General features: G+C 42.0%; 4 protein-coding genes across 4 annotated transcripts; all 4 read right to left on the bottom strand.

Annotated features, from left to right (window-relative positions):
* Positions 1–326: 326 nt before the first annotated feature.
* hoxd9a (homeobox D9a) lies at positions 327–1,507 on the bottom strand. The gene is made up of 2 exons (XM_066640971.1): positions 979–1,507; positions 327–637 (listed from the first exon to the last, which is right to left on the bottom strand). The coding sequence occupies exons 1-2, from the start codon at positions 1,505–1,507 to the stop codon at positions 393–395; spliced, it is 774 nt and encodes a 257-aa protein (XP_066497068.1). The 3' UTR covers positions 327–392.
* A 2,647-nt stretch (positions 1,508–4,154) lies between these two features.
* hoxd10a (homeobox D10a) lies at positions 4,155–6,146 on the bottom strand. The gene is made up of 2 exons (XM_066641173.1): positions 5,340–6,146; positions 4,155–4,540 (listed from the first exon to the last, which is right to left on the bottom strand). Exons 1-2 carry the CDS (start codon positions 6,073–6,075, stop codon positions 4,266–4,268), a joined length of 1,011 nt encoding a protein of 336 aa, XP_066497270.1. The 5' UTR covers positions 6,076–6,146; the 3' UTR covers positions 4,155–4,265.
* A 5,166-nt stretch (positions 6,147–11,312) lies between these two features.
* On the bottom strand, positions 11,313–12,902 carry hoxd11a (homeobox D11a). The gene is made up of 2 exons (XM_066641101.1): positions 12,296–12,902; positions 11,313–11,542 (listed from the first exon to the last, which is right to left on the bottom strand). The coding sequence occupies exons 1-2, from the start codon at positions 12,900–12,902 to the stop codon at positions 11,313–11,315; spliced, it is 837 nt and encodes a 278-aa protein (XP_066497198.1).
* Positions 12,903–16,640: 3,738 nt separating this feature from the next.
* On the bottom strand, positions 16,641–18,558 carry hoxd12a (homeobox D12a). Its single transcript, XM_066641297.1, has 3 exons — positions 17,994–18,558; positions 17,432–17,434; positions 16,641–16,876 (listed from the first exon to the last, which is right to left on the bottom strand). The coding sequence occupies exons 1-3, from the start codon at positions 18,556–18,558 to the stop codon at positions 16,641–16,643; spliced, it is 804 nt and encodes a 267-aa protein (XP_066497394.1).
* Positions 18,559–18,927: the final 369 nt, after the last annotated feature.

Below are 18,927 nucleotides of genomic sequence, written 5' to 3'. Positions count from 1 at the left end.
CTGTTTAATCAGTCCTGAGTGTACGGTGTAGAAGGCGTACGTTCAAGAACAGTCTACTCCTTCCTCGCTGTCGTACACGATGCTCATATAAATTTCAGCAGAATGTCAACGTCTAAAATGCACAAAAATATGATCATCACGTGCACATGGCCTGCGTGCACCACCAGGTCTCAAACACGTTTCAGCATTTCTTTGAAAAACAGACAAATTAAAAATCCCTATTACAGGCCCTATCTCCAGCCTAAGATAAGTCGAGTGTAATGAAATACTTTGACAAAAAGACAGACACAGAATGAGTCCTAACACGTTGGCTCTAAAACGGAACAGAGTACACACATATGCAGAGAGGACGCTGGAAGAGGCGAGCAGCTCGCGCGCTTCCATGTTATTGTTCACTGAGGGTCCTTGCTCCCTCTCTCTCTGTTCATCTTCTTCATTTTCATCCTCCTGTTCTGGAACCAGATCTTAACCTGCCTCTCGGTCAGGTTCAGAATGCGTGCGACTTCGTAGCGGCGATCCCTCGTCAAATACATGTTATAAAGGAATTCTTTCTCCAGTTCCAGAGTCTGGTATTTTGTGTAGGGACAGCGTTTCTTTCTCGTGGAACGCGCGTGGATCCAGTTAGCGGCGGGGTTATCTGCAAAAAATACAAATTAAATAAATAAAGCAACAAAGTAAAATAATACGACAACATACAGAGTCCAAAACCCCCCTGAACACAAATAACTAACGGACATAATGATTTTGTTCCCCTTTGATTATGTGGTGCTGATCTTAATAAAGCAGCGCGGTCATTAACGGTGTGGCCGCTGTTATTATCACCGTTTGTTTTAAATACCCGCTTTACGGCCGTCTACATCTCTTTGGGCCCATGGTGGAGTTCAGACACTTTTATTGGTTAGTAAAACCTCCAGCTTTACACACCCTAGTCGTACAGTTCTGAGGGCTGTAAATCACAGGGCGATTTCTTTTACTTACTTGGGTCAAGTTGTTGTTGTTGTTGTTTCTCCTCTTTGGGCTCGCTTTGACTCGCGCTATCATCGGCAGCGCTTTGTTTGGCGGACTTCTCCGCGCACTCAGACGCTGCCGACCCCGGAGCCTGAGCCTCGAACGCCGAGCTCTCCGCGTTTTTGGGCGGTAAACTCTCAGCCTTAGCCCCGCACGGCCGACTGCTGCTGTGGAAACCGGAGAAGGAGACGTGGTTGGAGATCGGGTCTTGCCACGAGCGCCCGTATCTCCCGCTGTCCGCACACGCGATGTGGGACTGGTGGACGTAGGGGTGATAGATGCCGGACACCGCGGCCGTGGAAGGCGCGTGCACCGACGACCACGACGAGGGGAACACGGCCGCCTTGGGAGCGAAACTACAGGAGGAGAAATCCGCGCTTTCGCCCACACCTGACGGCCTCGCGGAACTGTGCACGTACCGTGCTCCGTACACATCCTCAGCCTCGTGCCCCATGATCGAGTCTACATAATAATTACTCAGAGCTGAACTGGTCGTCATTTTTGGATGCCTCCGTGGCCATATAAAAAGGTTACACTGTTACGGAAACCTTGCCTCCGAACAATCATAGTATTTTTGCTGGCTTCATCTTCAGTGATTGGTTACATGAATCACGTGATCATATTTACCAATACACAGAGTAAATCAATCCGCTGATAACGGTATGTTTAATCTTGTCTTGTTCATTCTCCCAGTCCTAACATTTACTATGTTTTTACTTTAAAAGAACGTTAAACGTTAACTGATGTATTTTGTTGTTTTCTTTTTCCAAAAATACCCTCTTTTTTTTTAACGCGCTGCTCACGCGGAGGCGGCTCCGGACTATTTTTTTAAAAAAACATTTCTAGATTAATACTTTCAGTGCTTCTTTTTATTTGAAATGCTCTCAGCGCTGATGCTTCAGTGGCAAATGATTCCAGCGGACTGCAAAAAATCTTACAAGATCTCGTCATGAGATATGTCATATATCCAGGCCTTGTAAAGCAGGCTATTTTATAGAGTACTGAGTTTTAAGCGCTCGTAAAATAAATGCAATAACATGCTGTAAAATAAAATAACGAAGCCCGTTTCCTCGCGCATTCTCGTATTTTATAAACTGTCCGTGTTTCTTTAATCTGGAGGAACCTGTATTTGTGAAGGTGGTCTTGTGAGTTTGACACAGGAAGTAATGTTTGTGTACCGATTGTATTTATTGAGAAGAAAGTCATAATGTTTTTATGTCTATCAATAAAAGCTTTATGGGGTGCGTTTGATTGTGCATTAATGTGCCCTTAATAAAACGGACCCCGTGCAACGTCGAATGCGTCTCCGACTGTATTTAAAGGAATAAAAATAATAGAAATGTAGTTCTGTCATCGCCCTCCACGCACTCTGAGCTTTGAACACCTTTCAGAATTCTCTCAGGACGGTGACTATGTAATAGTTTGAAAACATGAAATCTGTCATCACTTCCTTTGTCAGCGATGATTTCATTATTGCGATGTGGGTCTTGTTTAAATTAATTGTTGGATTATGAATCTGTCAGCTTTCTGATGAGTGATCAGCCTCTGGCAGAAGAACGTTTCCACACAGAAACACATTAAGACGGTCACTGACCACGAGAATGGCCGTTATTGTTGCGTGGGATTTTGAATGTTGATGGCACATGGACATGCAGAATGCCTGTGTGTGTGTGTGTGTGTGTGTGTGTGTGTGGGAGAGAGAGAGAGAGAGAGAGAGTGACAGAGAGAGAGAGAGAGCGAATGAGAGGTGGTGTTTGAAGATGCAAAAACGTTATTTCAATAATTAATATGAAATCTAGATGTTAGCCACTGTGTTAGTAACAACAACGCTTTATAAAATAAATAATGCACATTTATCCTGAAATACAGGGATTACACACACACACACACACACACACATACACACACACACACATATAATATATAAGCTATATAATATATATATAAATATATATAAGAGTGAGAGGGAGACAAAGTCCACGCGCTTTGTTTGGAACTGAATTGTATTCTCCACTTTTCTCAAACCCAGGTCTTCCCCCTTCATTCTTAAGGTTTGTATTCGCTTGTTTCTTATGGAATAAATTAATATTCTCATAATAGAAGCAAATTAATATTAATCTTAATTTTTGGAGTTTGTTTATCCATTATTCCAAATATTACAGTGCATTCAATTCCTATAATGACGGCCATTGCACTAGAATAAATAAATAAATCTGAAATAACAATAATAAAAAATCAATTGTATGTTATGTTTTCTAGTGAGTTGAACGTGTTTATGAAACTGAGAATCATTAAATTAAAACTATGATTTGGCGCGGGGAAGTGATGCTAGATGCGCGACGGATACAGCGCGCGCACGTCGGTGCTCCTCTGGTTCGAATGATTTAAATTTGAGCAAATCAACAACATTCTCTTTAATGTAAACAAAGTCAACTGCCTGAAAGCCGAGGGATTTCTCTGATTATTTCACAAGTCCGTGTATCCCAGCTTTATTGATTAATACCGTGACTAGCCCAAAAGCCACACACACGACGTTTAACAGTGACGAAGAGTTAACAGGGCTATAGAACAAAAAAAAGCAAATATAAACGTGAAATACTGATGAACGCGTAGAGCTCCTTCCGTGTTTCCGTCGCGTGGCCTGAGCTCGGGTTTATAGCGCCGTGGAAGGAAACACTGTGTACACCCTTTACAGATATTTTGACAATGTATTTATTACAGGATACATGCCACAAACATGCGCTTGAGGTACATATGTTAACATCAGATATCACCTTTATTATACACAGCTCCTTATACGGCGAGATTTCACATGAATATACAAGTTCATCCGAGGAGGATTGGACAGGCTTATTCTTCACGGTAAAAACAGTAAATGTGCTTTCAGGTCCAAAGTCAGGTTTCCCGGGGTTTTCAGTGCCGTCCCGCGCGCGTAATCGCCTGTCCTCAATGAAAACCAAACACAACAACGAGTCTGAGTTTCTTTAAGTTTCATAAGTTAAGACCACGTCATACCCTGTGGAACTATACACAATGCAGAAACTGAATAATGTCACTCGAATACCATCAAGTAAATCGAATTCCCAAAAAAAAACCACTATTTTTTTTTACGTAGCAACAATCACAGCATGTGGAGGTGAAGAGAAACATAACAGCGTCCCGTGTTCGACAGCATCGTGTTTTTAAAGGACTCTGAACAGAGACGCGGAGAGAGAGAGGCAGGGTGTGATTTGAGGGCACGCGCTTTGGTCGCGTGTTCACGAGAAAGTGAGGTTTGAGGTAAGTTCCCGGATTCGGTTTTCTCTGCTCATCTTCTTGAGCTTCATCCTGCGGTTTTGGAACCAGATCTTCACTTGTCTGTCAGTGAGGTTGACGCTTTTGCTGATCTCTAGACGGCGCTCTCGAGTCAGGTACATGTTGAATAAAAACTCCTTCTCTAATTCCAGGGTCTGGTGTTTTGTGTAGGGACATCTCTTCTTCCGGCCACTCTTCGCGGTCAGCCAGTTGCTGGTCGGTGTGTCTGCTTTACAGTCTGTGGAGAGGGAAAAAAACGGATGCAGACGATTAATTTCAGTGAAACATTTCTTCTGTTTGCACTGCACTTGCAGCAAGACAATGATCTGAATTCTCCCAAACATTAGTGCAAACCATCAAACGATTAAAGTTGTTATGACGGTAACAGTCGGAGGCACGTTCCTAAAGTCAGCTTCCCTCTGAAGGCTGTTGTTTATATCACGCTTTTTTTTAGAAAAGACGCTCTGCAATAAAATGGATGCATTCGAGGGCTGCAGCTAAGACCATGACACATCTGAATAGGTCAAAAACTGTTAAGAAAATGGTTATAAAATGAACATTAACTTTCCATTACGTGGAATTTTTAACTCTTCCCGGAGCGTATTCTAAAGATGTACTTCACGCGGTTATTTAACGAACGCAATGGATTTGCGCTGAAGAATGATCTGAATGCAAACCTGTTCCTTAAAGAACCTTTTTAGAAAAGTGGGTTCACCACAAATAAACAGAAGATGTATTTGAACAAGCAGCAAAAGAAGGATTTGAAGTCACGCGCACGAAAAATAAAATCCCAAACCCACACGACACAGTGTCCACGGGGTAAAAGGAGCTTTAAAACAACGGGTAACAAAAGGTAGCTGAGGCTGTTTTATGTGAACGCGCGGCGCCGTTTCCTGTAAAGTCCTTTTACTGCAACCTGAGTAAGCCTCTCATTAAACATTACGACTTTCGGGGTTGTTTGTGTTTTATATTGGGTTTTATGGCGCCGGAGCGTTCCTATTACACGGCGACGCGCTGAATCCTTTTATTGTACCCACCTTTGGCGTCCTTGTGCGGCACTTCTGGACTGGAGACGGAGCCAGGCGCCTCGGCGGAGCAGCTCTTCTCCTCCTTAGAGCCACCGCCGCCCGTGGGCTCAGGGCTGCGAGCTGCGCCCGGGGTACTCGGCTCCTGCTCGTGCTCGTGAGGAGGCTCCGCCAGCTTCTTCTCCGCGGCTGGGTGCGGTTTGGGCGCCAGGCGGTTGAGCTGCAGGAGCGTGCTCGGACTGTCCGGCTCGTGGCTGTAGTCCTGACTCTTCGCCGTCGCGTACGTCTGGCTCAGTCTGAAGTAACCGGGCACCGGTATCTCCGGACCGTCCATGCCGCACGGCTCGGACAGCAGGTTGGAGTACGCGGGCATCTCGGACGAGCTGACCTTTGCTCTCTTGTCGGAGTACATGCAGCAGTTGCTCTCTTCTTTTATGTTTTGTGAAAACGTGCAAGTGGTCATCTGGCTGGACGGCTGCTCTATCCGGCAGGACCTGCTCGGATCTGCCCAGTTATCAATCTGAGGTATGTACGAGTGGACGTTCATGCCCATATTTTGGTGGTTTACTTCCCCCCGTTTGCCAAGAGACGGCAGGAGTCCACAGGTTTGCATTCCATAACTTCCCAATTCTGCAGCGGATGGCATGTACATGTTGCTGCTGGAATAGAAACTATCAGTTCTGCACGCCCCAATCAGAGAATCTACCAAAAACGTGTTAGCAGCCGGAGAGCTGTTGGGAAAGGACATTTTGGTGAAGGGTTTTCTTTTTTTAAAGAAGAGAGAGGTGTCCTTTGTAAGCTGACATATCTAGCAAAACAATCCCCCGCGTAACCCACAGGGTCCCCTCTCTCTGCAAACCACATGACAATCTCACCAATGAAATTTGAAAATGGCCTTGAGACGCAGGCTCTTCCCCGTCACGTGTGCGCGCGCTGACACATGATTTGGAGCCTGAGACGTGGTCAACAGCGACACCTAGAACGCGGACTTGAAATTGGTTCAGCGAAGAAGACAAAGACTGTGGCTATTTAAACAGCCCCTTCTGCCTAATAAAAAAAATACAGCAAAAACAGCGAAACTCTGCGGACAGAGCTGCGACTGTGTACGCGGTCAGAGCGTCGAGAGTAAACCGGACTCTCGGACGCTCCCCTTTTGTTCACTTGTGAATCCCACTCAAGTTCAAGATGAGAAATCTCTGCTGGAGCGTTTCAGCCCTCTACGGACCTTCAGAACAACACTTGCGTAAAACGCGTGGAATGGAATTGCTTCGATGGAAGCTGCGGCACGCGGAGTTGTCGAAATGTAAATTCATTAAAAAAATAAATAAAAAAAAGACACAAGAGCTAGTATCCGCCATGGGTTTGACCTCCTCAGATTTCACTATACTTCACTATTCTTAAGGATATCACTGGCTGATGAATATGAATGAATTAAAAATGAATATAAATGAATTTATGTTTCTTTCTTTCTCTGGAGTTCCCTGTGGAATTCTATGCATTCTTCAAAAAAAAAAAAAAGTGGTGTGTGTGAGTGAGTGTGTGTGTGTGTATGTGTGACTATGTGTGTGTGTATAAACACGGTATTTAGTAGTTTATATGTGTAACTGAAAGCTTTTGTCTCATAAAAACAAAGACTATAAAATAAATTCCTTTCTGAAGCGGACAGAGCTCTTTGTAACTCGAGATGAAAGTCAGATTTTCCACCTAAGAGTTAATGTACAGTAAGGTGTGTTAAATTCCTGCTGACTCAGGATCAGATTACGGATTTATCTTGGTTTAAAAGGGCTTTTTTACAGATTGTGTTTTCGTGTTTTTACGCAGTAAATGCGTCTAATTGTCTTTCTGTGTGATTTTGAAATAAGGCTTGTTCCAGTTGAGAATTCAGTTCATTATAGAAACATCACGTGTTCGTGTAAAAATGAAAAACTAAATGAAAACAATCTTATTTACATAGTTTTAAAATAGTTTTGTAATCAATTCTGTCGTTTTCATCATTTAATTTAGAAAAGAGTTTATCTTCATCAGCACAGCTTCCTGTAACTCATGAAAACACAAATACACCAGGAAAAATATGATCAACGTTTCTTTCTTATTCTTAATTGTGTTGTAAGTAAATTCAGATCACTGAACACATCAGAAGATATCTCATTATATAAATATACAAGAAAGACTATTATATATATTTATATTTCAACGTTTATATTTCTATGTAACCGTTATTATATTTTTGGTTAAAACCAAGATCAAAGAAAGAACAGTTTAGAAAACGCGAACAAATATTACATTTTTACGTTCTTTTTATTTAATTTTAATTTTAACAGAAGAACATTCGCCTGTTTGTATAAATAATAGAATTTAAAACTGATGTTTTCTGTAGAGTTAAGATTAGTTTATTTTAGTCTTATTTGGTTTTGTTCGTGTTGCGTTGTGTTTTGTTTTACTATACGTATGTATTTCTTTCTTTCTCTCTCTCTTTCTTTCTTTCTTTCCTTCTTTATTTTTTTATTCTTTCCTTATTTTATTGTTATAACTGGATTAAAATGTTCTAGTATTATCCATTGTTTTGCTTAAACAGACCGGTCTATATCACCATACGCGTGTTGTCCTCAGAGGATCCAATGCTAAACTTTTGAAATTATACGCGTCTGTTCAAAAAGGAATAAAAACTGAATTTTTAAAAAAGCGTTCATTCTTCAGTTTCCACTATTTTTTAATGCGCGCGTGTAGTTAGCGGTTATGTGAATTCTTTAAAGATTCTCCAAAGCTTTATTTAGTCATTGTCCTATTTTAAAACAGTTGTGTTAATATTACTCTCGTGTTGACATTGCGCAGATACAGAGAAATATTTAACTCTGATTGAGTACACGATCTGAAACAGAAAATAAAATAAAAACAGAAATGCAAAAAAAAAATAGGTTCAGTTCTGGGCCTATGTCGTTTCACTCCTTTGTTTTTATTTGCATTATTCCACGTGTCCTGGACAGGACTGAGCTTCTATACCGAATAATAATCAAACACAACTAACGCAGTGTTTTTAATACAACTTGTTTTTAATTACACAGGCTAAAGTACAAAAAACAGCGCGAGCACGAGCAGTCTGCTGAAGTGGACGAGTTCATTAAAGTGCACAACGTTCAACGAAACAAAATCATTTCAAATCAGAACTACGCTAATTCCTGACCAAATGTATTTAGACACACACACTTACACAATCCGCGACACTCCACTATAAACTCAGCTTAAAGAGCTCTGTCAGAAACAGGGCACAAAAAAAAACATATCCTTGAATCCACTTAATTCCTGAAATCCTTTAAATGCTTTTTTTTTAAATAAAAAACACCAGAGCGCACAGTTTGAATCAAAACTCAGATTTAATCTTGGATTTAAGGACGTTGCCTCAAGATCACAGTCATTGTTCTTAGACCCTGGACACGTGAATTTCATTGCAGAAAGCTCCAAAACTGCAGTAAGTCCGCCTCCGTGTGGCCGCCAAGCGCTACAGCAGCTCACAGAGGATAAGAGCAAAACGGAGCTTAGTTTACTGCCTTCACAAACAAAACACAAAGGAGGACAGTGGCTGAGGACTCGCATTATTCCAATGTTCTTTAAAGCATAAGTAGACATCATGAAGCTTAGGGATTGTAGCAATGTATTTGCGAATAAAAAGGGGCCTAGAAATGTTCACCACGTGTTTAACAGACTAAGGGTTTCCCTTAGTATCTTTTATTTAAGTCCTTTTAATATATATAATTAATAATGTACATTCCAACATCCTTAGTTATGTTCGAATTGTTGATACTACGTCAAACAAGCGATAACCAACTCACGCGAGACTATTATTAACAAATACTTCTGCATTTCTATTGGTTATTAATATAAAACCAGTAGAACATAGTTTTATTGACGGTCGCTGCTTGTTTTTAATCAGCTGTTGCTAAATATTCAGTCGAGATTGAGATTAAAGCCTGCCGTTTAAGGAATGTTTAAACTCGTACTTCCAGGAACGACACTTTTGGATTCAACAACGCTGTGTCCCAATAAAAGAATCCCTTATCTACTTAGATCTGTGATTTTTGTTCCCGAGGGCGTGACACTAAACACACAAAGAGAGGTTCAGTGTTCACTAGAAAGAGTTACTGTTTACTGTTTACTGTTTGCAGAATGTTCACGGATCACTTCCCCCCCCAGACATTTCTAGGTTCACTCTCCGTCCACATTAATGTTGTATTAGTGTTTGTAGATTTTGTTTTACAGAGTTGTGTGTATTCAGTTACTTAACAGTCGCCGTGCTCACGAAATTGTGTGTGTTTGTGTGCGGTGAACAAAGTCGTGTTGCTCTTAGTTCTGAATCTGATTCGATTCAAATATGTACAAAGGTTCAAAAAGGGAAAAAAAATGCATCAGCACTGTTCTTGCCGGAGGGCGTGTATTATAAACCACAGGGACTGCGCAGGTGTGATATAACTCTTTCCCGTGTGGAGCCGAAAATACACATCTGAATGCAGTAAATGTAAAGCAGTAGGTCGGATGTAAGAACAGGCCGCGGGGTGTGAGAATGCGCTGTTTTCAATGCTGGGTAATGAAGGGCAGTGCGGCGCGGCCATGTTGGATCTTGCTGCAGTGCGGCATCTCTGAGAGGGCGCAGTTCCTCCAGGAGAGCACCGAACAGGCGCCTAAACTTATTCAAAAGGGTTAAGGGTGACGACCTTGACTTTATAGAAGTTCAAATGCGATTTTTCATATTTCTTCACATTTCTCAACACAATGCTGTCTTTAAGAACAAAGACAAAAAGGTGAAAGCAAACATGCTTCTTAATTCCCCCGTCTTACCTTTGGCGCAATTGTGCAGAACGGCAGCGAACCGACGGTGACACGGGGCATTGTCTCCAAACGTCCAACTGAATCCCAAATTCTTTCCGTCTTCCACGTGGTTATTGATTACTATTTTCTAGTTTTCTTCCCCTTCCCGTTCTCTGTGGTTAGTGTTCACCCACGTCCCATTCTGTGGAGAAACATCTGTACCATGAGCAACTTTTAGGGCCAAAGTCGCGCTCGGACTGGTCGGACAGTACAATAGCCCCCAATTTAGACCTTTACAGCTAGACTTTATTGGACTGTCTAGACGCGGTTCAAGGTTTGGTAAACAGTCTTAGTGTAAAACCTCAACAAAAAAAAAATACTCTAAAAGCCTTTAGTGCGTCCGGTATTAGTTTGGCCTTTCGCGCCTTAACCAAGATTGTTGTGTCGGCGTTACGCCGATATTGTACGTTTTTACAAAGTGTAATACATTCCACAAATAATCCGCTTTCATTTTTCAGCTTTTAATCTGTGACATTGTAAATATATATTTTGTATTACCGAACAATACTCGCGAGCACATTCAAATCACACCAAAATACACCCGACCGCTCAACGAAAACTGAAAGTATAGCGTCAGGAAAAAAAATAAAAATAAAAATAATCAGAGTATTTAGATTTATTTAATACACCAATACATCACATGCTACTATCAAACAAATACATACACAGTTCTACTATAATGGAAATACGTACTGAGTAGCGTAATCAAAATGATTGGCCGCCTACTGTAATGGTGGGGACTGGAGAAGTCTTCAATGTACCATGTAAATCGTAATAAATAAACACATATACAATGCGATTACATTTCAGTGGCGTTCACTGTTAACAGAGTATGAAAAGATTGTCGAGGTACCCTTCTGGTGTAGAATGTCTGCTTCCCGTGGATTCATTCTCATCCACTTTTACAATAAACGCCGTATAATCTTCACTGAGGTAAGAGTTCTTGTTCTAAATACCAAAAGCTTTGCATAGTTAAAAAATATACATCACTCCTATACCGTGTTCCTTTACCTCGCCTGTCTGTTTGAGTTGAACACAATGTCCAGCACTTAATTATGACACCATGGGAACCGTGAACGTGGTCAGCTGGAGTGGACAATGTCAAATGTTTTTTGTTTTGTTTTTTTAGAATAAAGGATTTCCCGTGAAATACTGGAGACGATCTCGGTTCAGCTTTTTCTCTTTCATCCTTCTGTTCTGGAACCAAATCTTCACTTGTCGGTCTGTGAGGTTCAGCATTCTGGACAACTGTAGGCGTTTCTCTTTGTTTATGTACACGTTGAAAAAGAATTCTCGTTCAAGTTCTCGGATCTGGTATTTTGAATACGGACACCTCTTTTTCCTGGACTTTGTACCTACAAAGAGAAACGAAGCTGGGTTACATTAACAACGGTGCAGCACGAGCGCAACTCAAAGTGAACCTGTCTCGAGGAACCAGGAGGCAGATCTGAAATTCATTAAGGCCCACACTTTCTGGATAATTACTGTAATAACTCTGGAGAAATATCTATTCCAGCTCATAATTAAATGATAAACACTGCACGCATTCATACTGAAAATCAAGATGCAGAAAAACGATCAGTAACTCTCTCTCTCTCTCTCTCTCTCCACCCCCCTCTCTCTTTCTCCCTCACACACATATACATACATGGCACTGACACAAACAGGCGTGTACCCGCGCGCGCACATACTCGCGCATGCGAGCTCTCATTCTACAAGTCTGAACTTTGAAAGTGTTACAGAAATAAAATCTACAGCAATCTGACATTCCCATGAAATATATACAGCTCTGAATACACTCACAGGAACATAGGCTAAAGGACTAAATCCCTCAAATAAAAAACTGCTTAAATCATTGTTCTGATTTGAACTCTGGAAGTTATTTTTAGTTTTTTTACAGTGTAATATTAGACAACGTTATTCAGATGTTTCAGCTAGTAATCCGTTTCACATGCACACAGTGAGAATACCGTAGCCCACCAGATGAGCTTTTCCCTCGTAAACATAGTTCCTTTACTCGGGCAAAGCAGATCTTATTGGGTATATAAAACCCTGCGCGTGCTTATAAAGCTGCGCTGTAAAGCGGCGGTTATCGTGCGGGTACGTACTCGGGCCGCTGCTCTTGTCCTCTCCGCAGGTCGAGAGAGACGTTTCCTCCTCTGTGGTCTCGGCGGGGTCTCGTGGCTCGTGCTCGCCGCTGTCTGGAGACTCTTTATGACACGCGGACTCTCCGGGGACGCACTCCGTCTTTTGTTTGGAGTGCTCGGGGCTGGCTTTCTCCGAGTGAACCGTCTCGAAAAACTGATCAAAGCCTTGAGGGAGTACTCCGTTTCTGCCCACGCCCGTGAAAAAACTGCACGCGGGGCTCGAGCCGCTGTGGTGAGGGTACATCGAATCGTTTTTGAATAACATCTCAGCTCGGTTGGAGGACTGGATCAGATCTCGGTGCACGAGCTCGTCCGTGGAGTAGTAAGACGCGTAGTTTCCCCGGTAGTGCCATTTGCTCGCGTGCTCCAGTCCGTAGTCCCTGAAAGCCACTTCTCGAACAGGTTGGACTTGAGCTATGTTCGAGGAATAGGGGAAATTGACTTGGCACGAGCCGCTCTGGGGTAAAAAGGACGAAACCGACGAGAAATCCGGAGCCGAGACGTAGTACGCGCAGTTGGGTAAATACATATTAGACGCGCAGCTGCCGCGATCATCGTAGTCCGTCATATCTCGCCTTGGCCGTCAGAGAGCAGCGCGAGGCAGCCTGACTATGTTAAACTTTGTCCATCTATTGCACCATAGGCGTGTGGACAGGACTCGCGAGGGAGGAAAAAAATCGGAAACGTAGGCTGACGTGCAATTCATCTTGATCGATTCTTGAGGTAATTGTGTCATGTGATCCGCTAAAGAAATTACCATATATCAATATCAGTCATTAAGAACGGGCTCGAGCACCTCGGACGTGAACGCGCGCGGCAGGTTATTGGTCGCCTGCATTTTTGAAACTCCCATGTTGATCCCCCCAGTCTCTCCATGTGCATAACAAGGCATTAGTAAACAATCGCTGAAATACTGCATCAGAGGCCGCGCTCGTGCCCATCGCAATAAAGCACGCTCAGAGCGGGCGGTTTTGTCAGCGCGTTACACTGCTCACGAACTACGTTAAGTTAATGTTTAGGAAAGTATTTTCACTACACGCACGAACGCTCACACCTCACACTCGACGAGCTACGGGCCGTGCAGCCCTCAGCCTCAAAACCAAGAGCCACATTTGATTCCCGCTACATATTTACCCTTACGTTAATTCCCAAAAAAACTGAGCTTTAATCTCAGTCGACACCGTTTTGTTTATATACTCGCCTTCGCCTTTTCTGTAGCCCAGAGCCCAGAGTGTTTTACAGCGACCCTCAAACATTCCTTTAGCCTTACATCGTTTTTACAGAAAGAGGTTTTAACAGTGTTCAAACAAAAACTTCCCCGGAGAAACAAACTCGTTCGGGCCATCTAAAGGCTCTCTAACGAATCACAAGTATCAATGTTAGAGGTACACACGCGGGGATCGGAATCCGGCGTTAGGTTAATCGTAGAAAACAGGTCTCCATTGTGTCTGAAAACTTCCGTCTAATTCGGCTTTAGGATTGGCGTCGCCGACGTGTTTAAATTCGGAATTACCGCCAAAATAATAATAATAATAATAATAATAATAATAATAATAATAATAATACACAAAATACGCATACACACTCATTTAAAAAACCCTGGCTTTTACTCACTTCAGGAAGTGCCTGGCAGTAGTTCAATTCAAAATCCATTCAAAATCTTTTTGTCGCTGGTTTCTCGGTGAAAGCGGAAGGAACCTGGAGAGGGAGACACAGTGGACACACACTGCCAAGTACAAAACAACTGCTCTGCCTTTGAACGTCTGCGGTGTGAGACGACGAACACCCAGCAATCTCCAATAACCGTCAGCACCAAATCACTTTATTACTCAGGCACTGTTCACACAAAAGGATGCGTTCTCTGAAACGAGCTGAGAGGGAGTTCAGAGGAGGAACTTGAAAGCAGCTGCACCAATGCCAAAATATGTCAACATTATCATCTACAACACGAATTATTTTTGTGATAGGATTTGTGCGTTAGGAAAAAAATTCCGGATATTACTGGGTGCTCAGAAACACAACATAAAGTGATGTTAGTTTAGTTCAGTAGCTCATAGTGTAAGTAAAGTGGTTATAGATATACTTTTTATTTTTTTGTAAGAATTTCCTACAAACGCAGTCATATTCGTTTTAAAAATCCGTTCGTAAAAATGAACGGGTACAAACTCATGCGTGTGGCTTAAATCTTGATCATAGCATTTTGAACACAGCCATACAATAGATTTGTCTAAAGAAACTGTGAGTGTACCATGTTTTGTGACTGCAGCTGTGTGGGGTAAGTGTGAGTACACGCCAGTAATGCACTGTTCACTTGGTGACTAACCCAAATGTAATCTGTGCGCCAGCTGTCTGGTCGAACACGCAGAAAACACACTGAGAGTTAATGTTAATAAAATTACACTAACACCGTGAAAATGATATTTACCAGTTTCCTGAGCGTTTTTCTTACATCTGAACACGTGGAGGCGTTCGGGCCGTTCTCTGGGTTTTGTAAATAAAGGAATACGGATTGATTAGTTTAATTAACGATGCATTTTATTTGATTGTAATAACGTATCGATCTAAAGAGCTTTGAGGGATGAACTGATTGAGGATGAGTATTTGGGATAATGGATTTTCGGCGCTAGTTTACAGACTAACTTGACCTTAACTTTGTTTTGGCGCCCCCGGATCAGGCGGCCCTTGCTCTTTTCTCACCATCAACGCGAGTCAAAGGGATGAAAACTTTTTACCAGGGCCTTTGACTTTTAATAATAAACAGAGGAAAATCATAACATTGTACAAAATGCAAACCTCAAACAAAATGGGAAAAACAGCTTTTTCAGTTCATAACACTCTGGAATTTAACGGTCATTATCACATCCAAAATAAGGGTTTAAACTTAGGTTTGATTCAGAAAATGTTGATTTGTTTACTATCATTTAATTATGTTAATTACTTTGTTTATTTGCTTGTTTAATTGATGGACCAAATTATAAAGAATAAATACTTTCCCGTGTGACTGCATCGCTGATCAAACAAAACAAAATTCAAAATACATATGAAAACACGTGCGGACTAAAACAAATATACATTCGAATACACCAAAGTGGAGAGCTGGGTACATTTATATTTGGACACCCACTCTCCAAACAAGCATTTCACTGTTTAATGCAATAACGATGCCTTTACTAAACGTTAATTTACCTTAAATCACGCTATCCAAATTTGCGTAGCCTTCTGGCCAATCAAAATCGACCTTTATAAACCAGTTTCAGATAATACACACAAATCTCTGATGTTTCACATGTGTTCTGCCAAAACTTACTGATATATTTACATTATTTATTAGCAGACATGCTCAAATACAGCCAATGCGGTTTAACTCATTCCTATGTTAAAACACACCCACACAAATAAAATAGATAAATGAAAGTTCGCTGGTGTTCAAAATGTAAATAAGCACAGATAAAGTACTAAAACGGTCGAGCGTTCGTAGGTAGTCGCATATAACGCTTTCAGAAACGATCAAATAGCATTTAATCCCTACTCTATAAATGTGAATATATCTGTTTCGGATTATTGTTAATTCATTGCAAATTACTAAAGTATGTGAACGGAACCTTTTTATATATGTGTCTATATATATATTTCATCCTTATCCTTTTTCCCGAAGTGGAATAAGAGGCTCTTGGTAAACGTTTCTAAAAAAAACAAACAAACATCTTATTCTTTTCTTTTTAAAACACTTGACCCAAACGACAGATCGCATTCCCCTTTCGAGAGTTTGGACTCTTCAGGAGATCAGAACTTCCAGGATCAGCCTTTCAGCAACAAACTTACTCTAAAACTACAACTAAAACACACCCCAGACATGTGCAGATAACCCAGCCGTTTATTACAGTACAGGACATACATTATACGTCATTAACAGACAAAGGAGAATCACGCACAGCCCTTACACATTCAAAAGGAATTTTCTCTGCATTAAAGCAAACGCTGATCCTGATCTGAACTGCGGTGAAAGGCCTTTCTTAAAGCGTTTTCCGTCAGCATTTGCATCAAGCCTCGAGCAGTTTTCAACGTGGGGACTGTTTTAAAATGGGTGTAAGGTGTAAACAATTACAAAAAATAAAAAATAAAACAAATCTGAAACACAATAAATATTACTTTTCTCATATTCTTACAGTAACATGTTTGTGATCAAAGTACACATGTTGAAGGAAATCGCATCGGGAAATCATTGTCAAGGTGAGGAGCGCGTGAGCCGCTGAAGACTCGGGGCACAGGGGTCAGCAGACGGGGGAAGCCGAGGTTCTTTTATAGCTCAGTACATGGTGAAAGCGTGCTCGCGCATTAACAGCCGTTTCTTCTTCATTCTGCGGTTCTGAAACCAGATTTTCACTTGCTGATCGCTCAAGTCCAGTCTGTCTGAGAGCTCCTTCCGCTTTTGCCTGTTTATGAATTCGTTCATCATAAACTCGTTCTCAAGTTCAGCCAGTTGTGGCTTCGTGTAAGGTTTCCTCTTCTTCCTCACTCTCACTTGTGTGGGGCACCACGGCGCTGCAAGACAGACGCGGAACATAGTCATGACTTCGTTACGTGCAGTTCACCCTCCTTTTATTCAGCTCAGAAAAATACCGAATACTGAGTACTGAATATTACGTCATAAATACAGAATGCACATTATATGCTAAATAACCAATACACAAACACCGAATACTAAATGCACAGATACATACTGAATACTGAATATATACTGAATACTTAGATAAATACTCAGTACTGAGTGCTGAATATTTCCAGAAAAAAATACCAATCACTTTACACTGAACACTGTTTACTGAATATACAAACTATTACTAGGTGCTGATGTACTGAACATTTAGTTAAATGCAGTTGCTGAATATCCGGATAAACACTAAATGCTGAAATATTGAACCTGATATAAATACTGAATAGTGATTAATGAATATTCACATAAATACTGAATGAAACACTGTGTCAAATTAAAGCTGGTTATTGTGTATTCTACTGTTGGTGAAGTATTTTCCAGCGCAGCATCAACCCAGTAAACATTTAGCCGTTGATTCAACGTTGAAATAACGTAATGATTACCGTCTAATCAACGTTCTCTTAAGGTTGAAAATGAAAGATGAAAAGACGTCCAAACACATACATTGAAAAGACGACTATTAGACGTAGTTTGGACGTCCATTGACGTAATTAATTGGTCCCGAAATAAATTACTTGTATAAAACGCGTTTTGGACGTCCACTGACGTTATCGATTGGTCACCATTTAACTAACTTATTAAGATGGATTTTGGACGTCCATTGACGTTTAAAATATGTCCTTGACGGACAGACTACGTTTAGACTTATTTTGAACGTCCAGGGACGTTCCTTGTTTACTGGGAAGGCCTTCAACCTTGAGCATAATATTCCATTTATTTAAACGAAGGACTGACCTGCAGTACTTCAGTGCACGTTTAAACAGAGCTGTTCGGGAGTGTGTTCTAATCGCTGCTGGTGTGTATTTGGAAACACAGCATAGTGCAGTAAACAGAGCATTACACTGTAATTTCACCGGGTCTGTGAGGCATGCACTATTCATTTCCTTCATCTAAAAGCACAGTGTGACCTATGAAATTCAGAAGAGGTCAGAGAAGTTTTCTCACCCTCAGGGAACGCTGCTCTGCTGTTGTGGTCACTCGAAGAGTCCTGACCAGGGACAGCGGCGGTTGCAGACTGTTTAGTGTCAGCGGCTACGGCTTGGTCCGCGGAGTTCACCTCTGCTGGGGGCAGCGTGGTCTGAAAGCGTCTGTCCAAGCCTGAAAATTCATATTTGTGTGAGCTGGCATCAGCAGCGAGTCCGTGGTCCCCGGGGAAAGCTGTGGTGTGTTTGTCCGCCTCCTCCGCTTTGTGGTTGGAATCCTGGAAGTAGTATTTGCCGGAGTCCCCCAGCGGACTCTTGCTGTGGCCGTGAGCGTTGGTGGTCCCGGGCACTGAGTTGGTGACGAAGGGCTGGGAGTAGCCACTAAAGGCGCGGCTCTGTGGCGAGCTTGTGCACGCGCTCGGGGAGCTCCACGGGAGCGAGCACACATCTCTCCTGCCGTAGATGTGCGGGAGCGCGCAGTGATGTGGCCCGTTGCTCCGCAAGTTGGAGAAGTGCAGGGAATCCGAGGATGGGAAATTCAGGAGGGGACCCACGTAGCCAGGACTGAAAAGATTGGGCTCGCACATTTTCAGCAAGCTCGCCCTAAACAATTCCAACCTGTTTTAACTTACCCCTCAAGAATAAAGCCCAGACAATTGTTGATTTGGTAATGCGCGGTCACGTGATATGCAAAGCAGGCCGTCTAACCCCGCCCTCGCTAACACCGCAGTCCTGCTGTATAACTAATGCATGGGCCACGTCATTTTAAGAGCAAGAAAATACGTGAATTCCTAAAGAAAATGGTGCAGTACGTTCAGAATGAACATTGTAGCACCATGTAGACATTTTACATATATATATCAACTGTGTATGTTTTACTGGGACGTGTAGGTTGAAGGACAAATAAATAGAGCGAGAGAGACAAAGCGAGGAAGATATTAAAGATTATTAAAGCA

This window comes from Hoplias malabaricus, chromosome 12 (genome assembly GCF_029633855.1).
Source record: "Hoplias malabaricus isolate fHopMal1 chromosome 12, fHopMal1.hap1, whole genome shotgun sequence".
Lineage (NCBI taxonomy): Eukaryota > Metazoa > Chordata > Actinopteri > Characiformes > Erythrinidae > Hoplias > Hoplias malabaricus.
Note: the sequence above shows the minus strand (reverse complement) of the source record. Positions and strands in the feature narration are given on the sequence as shown.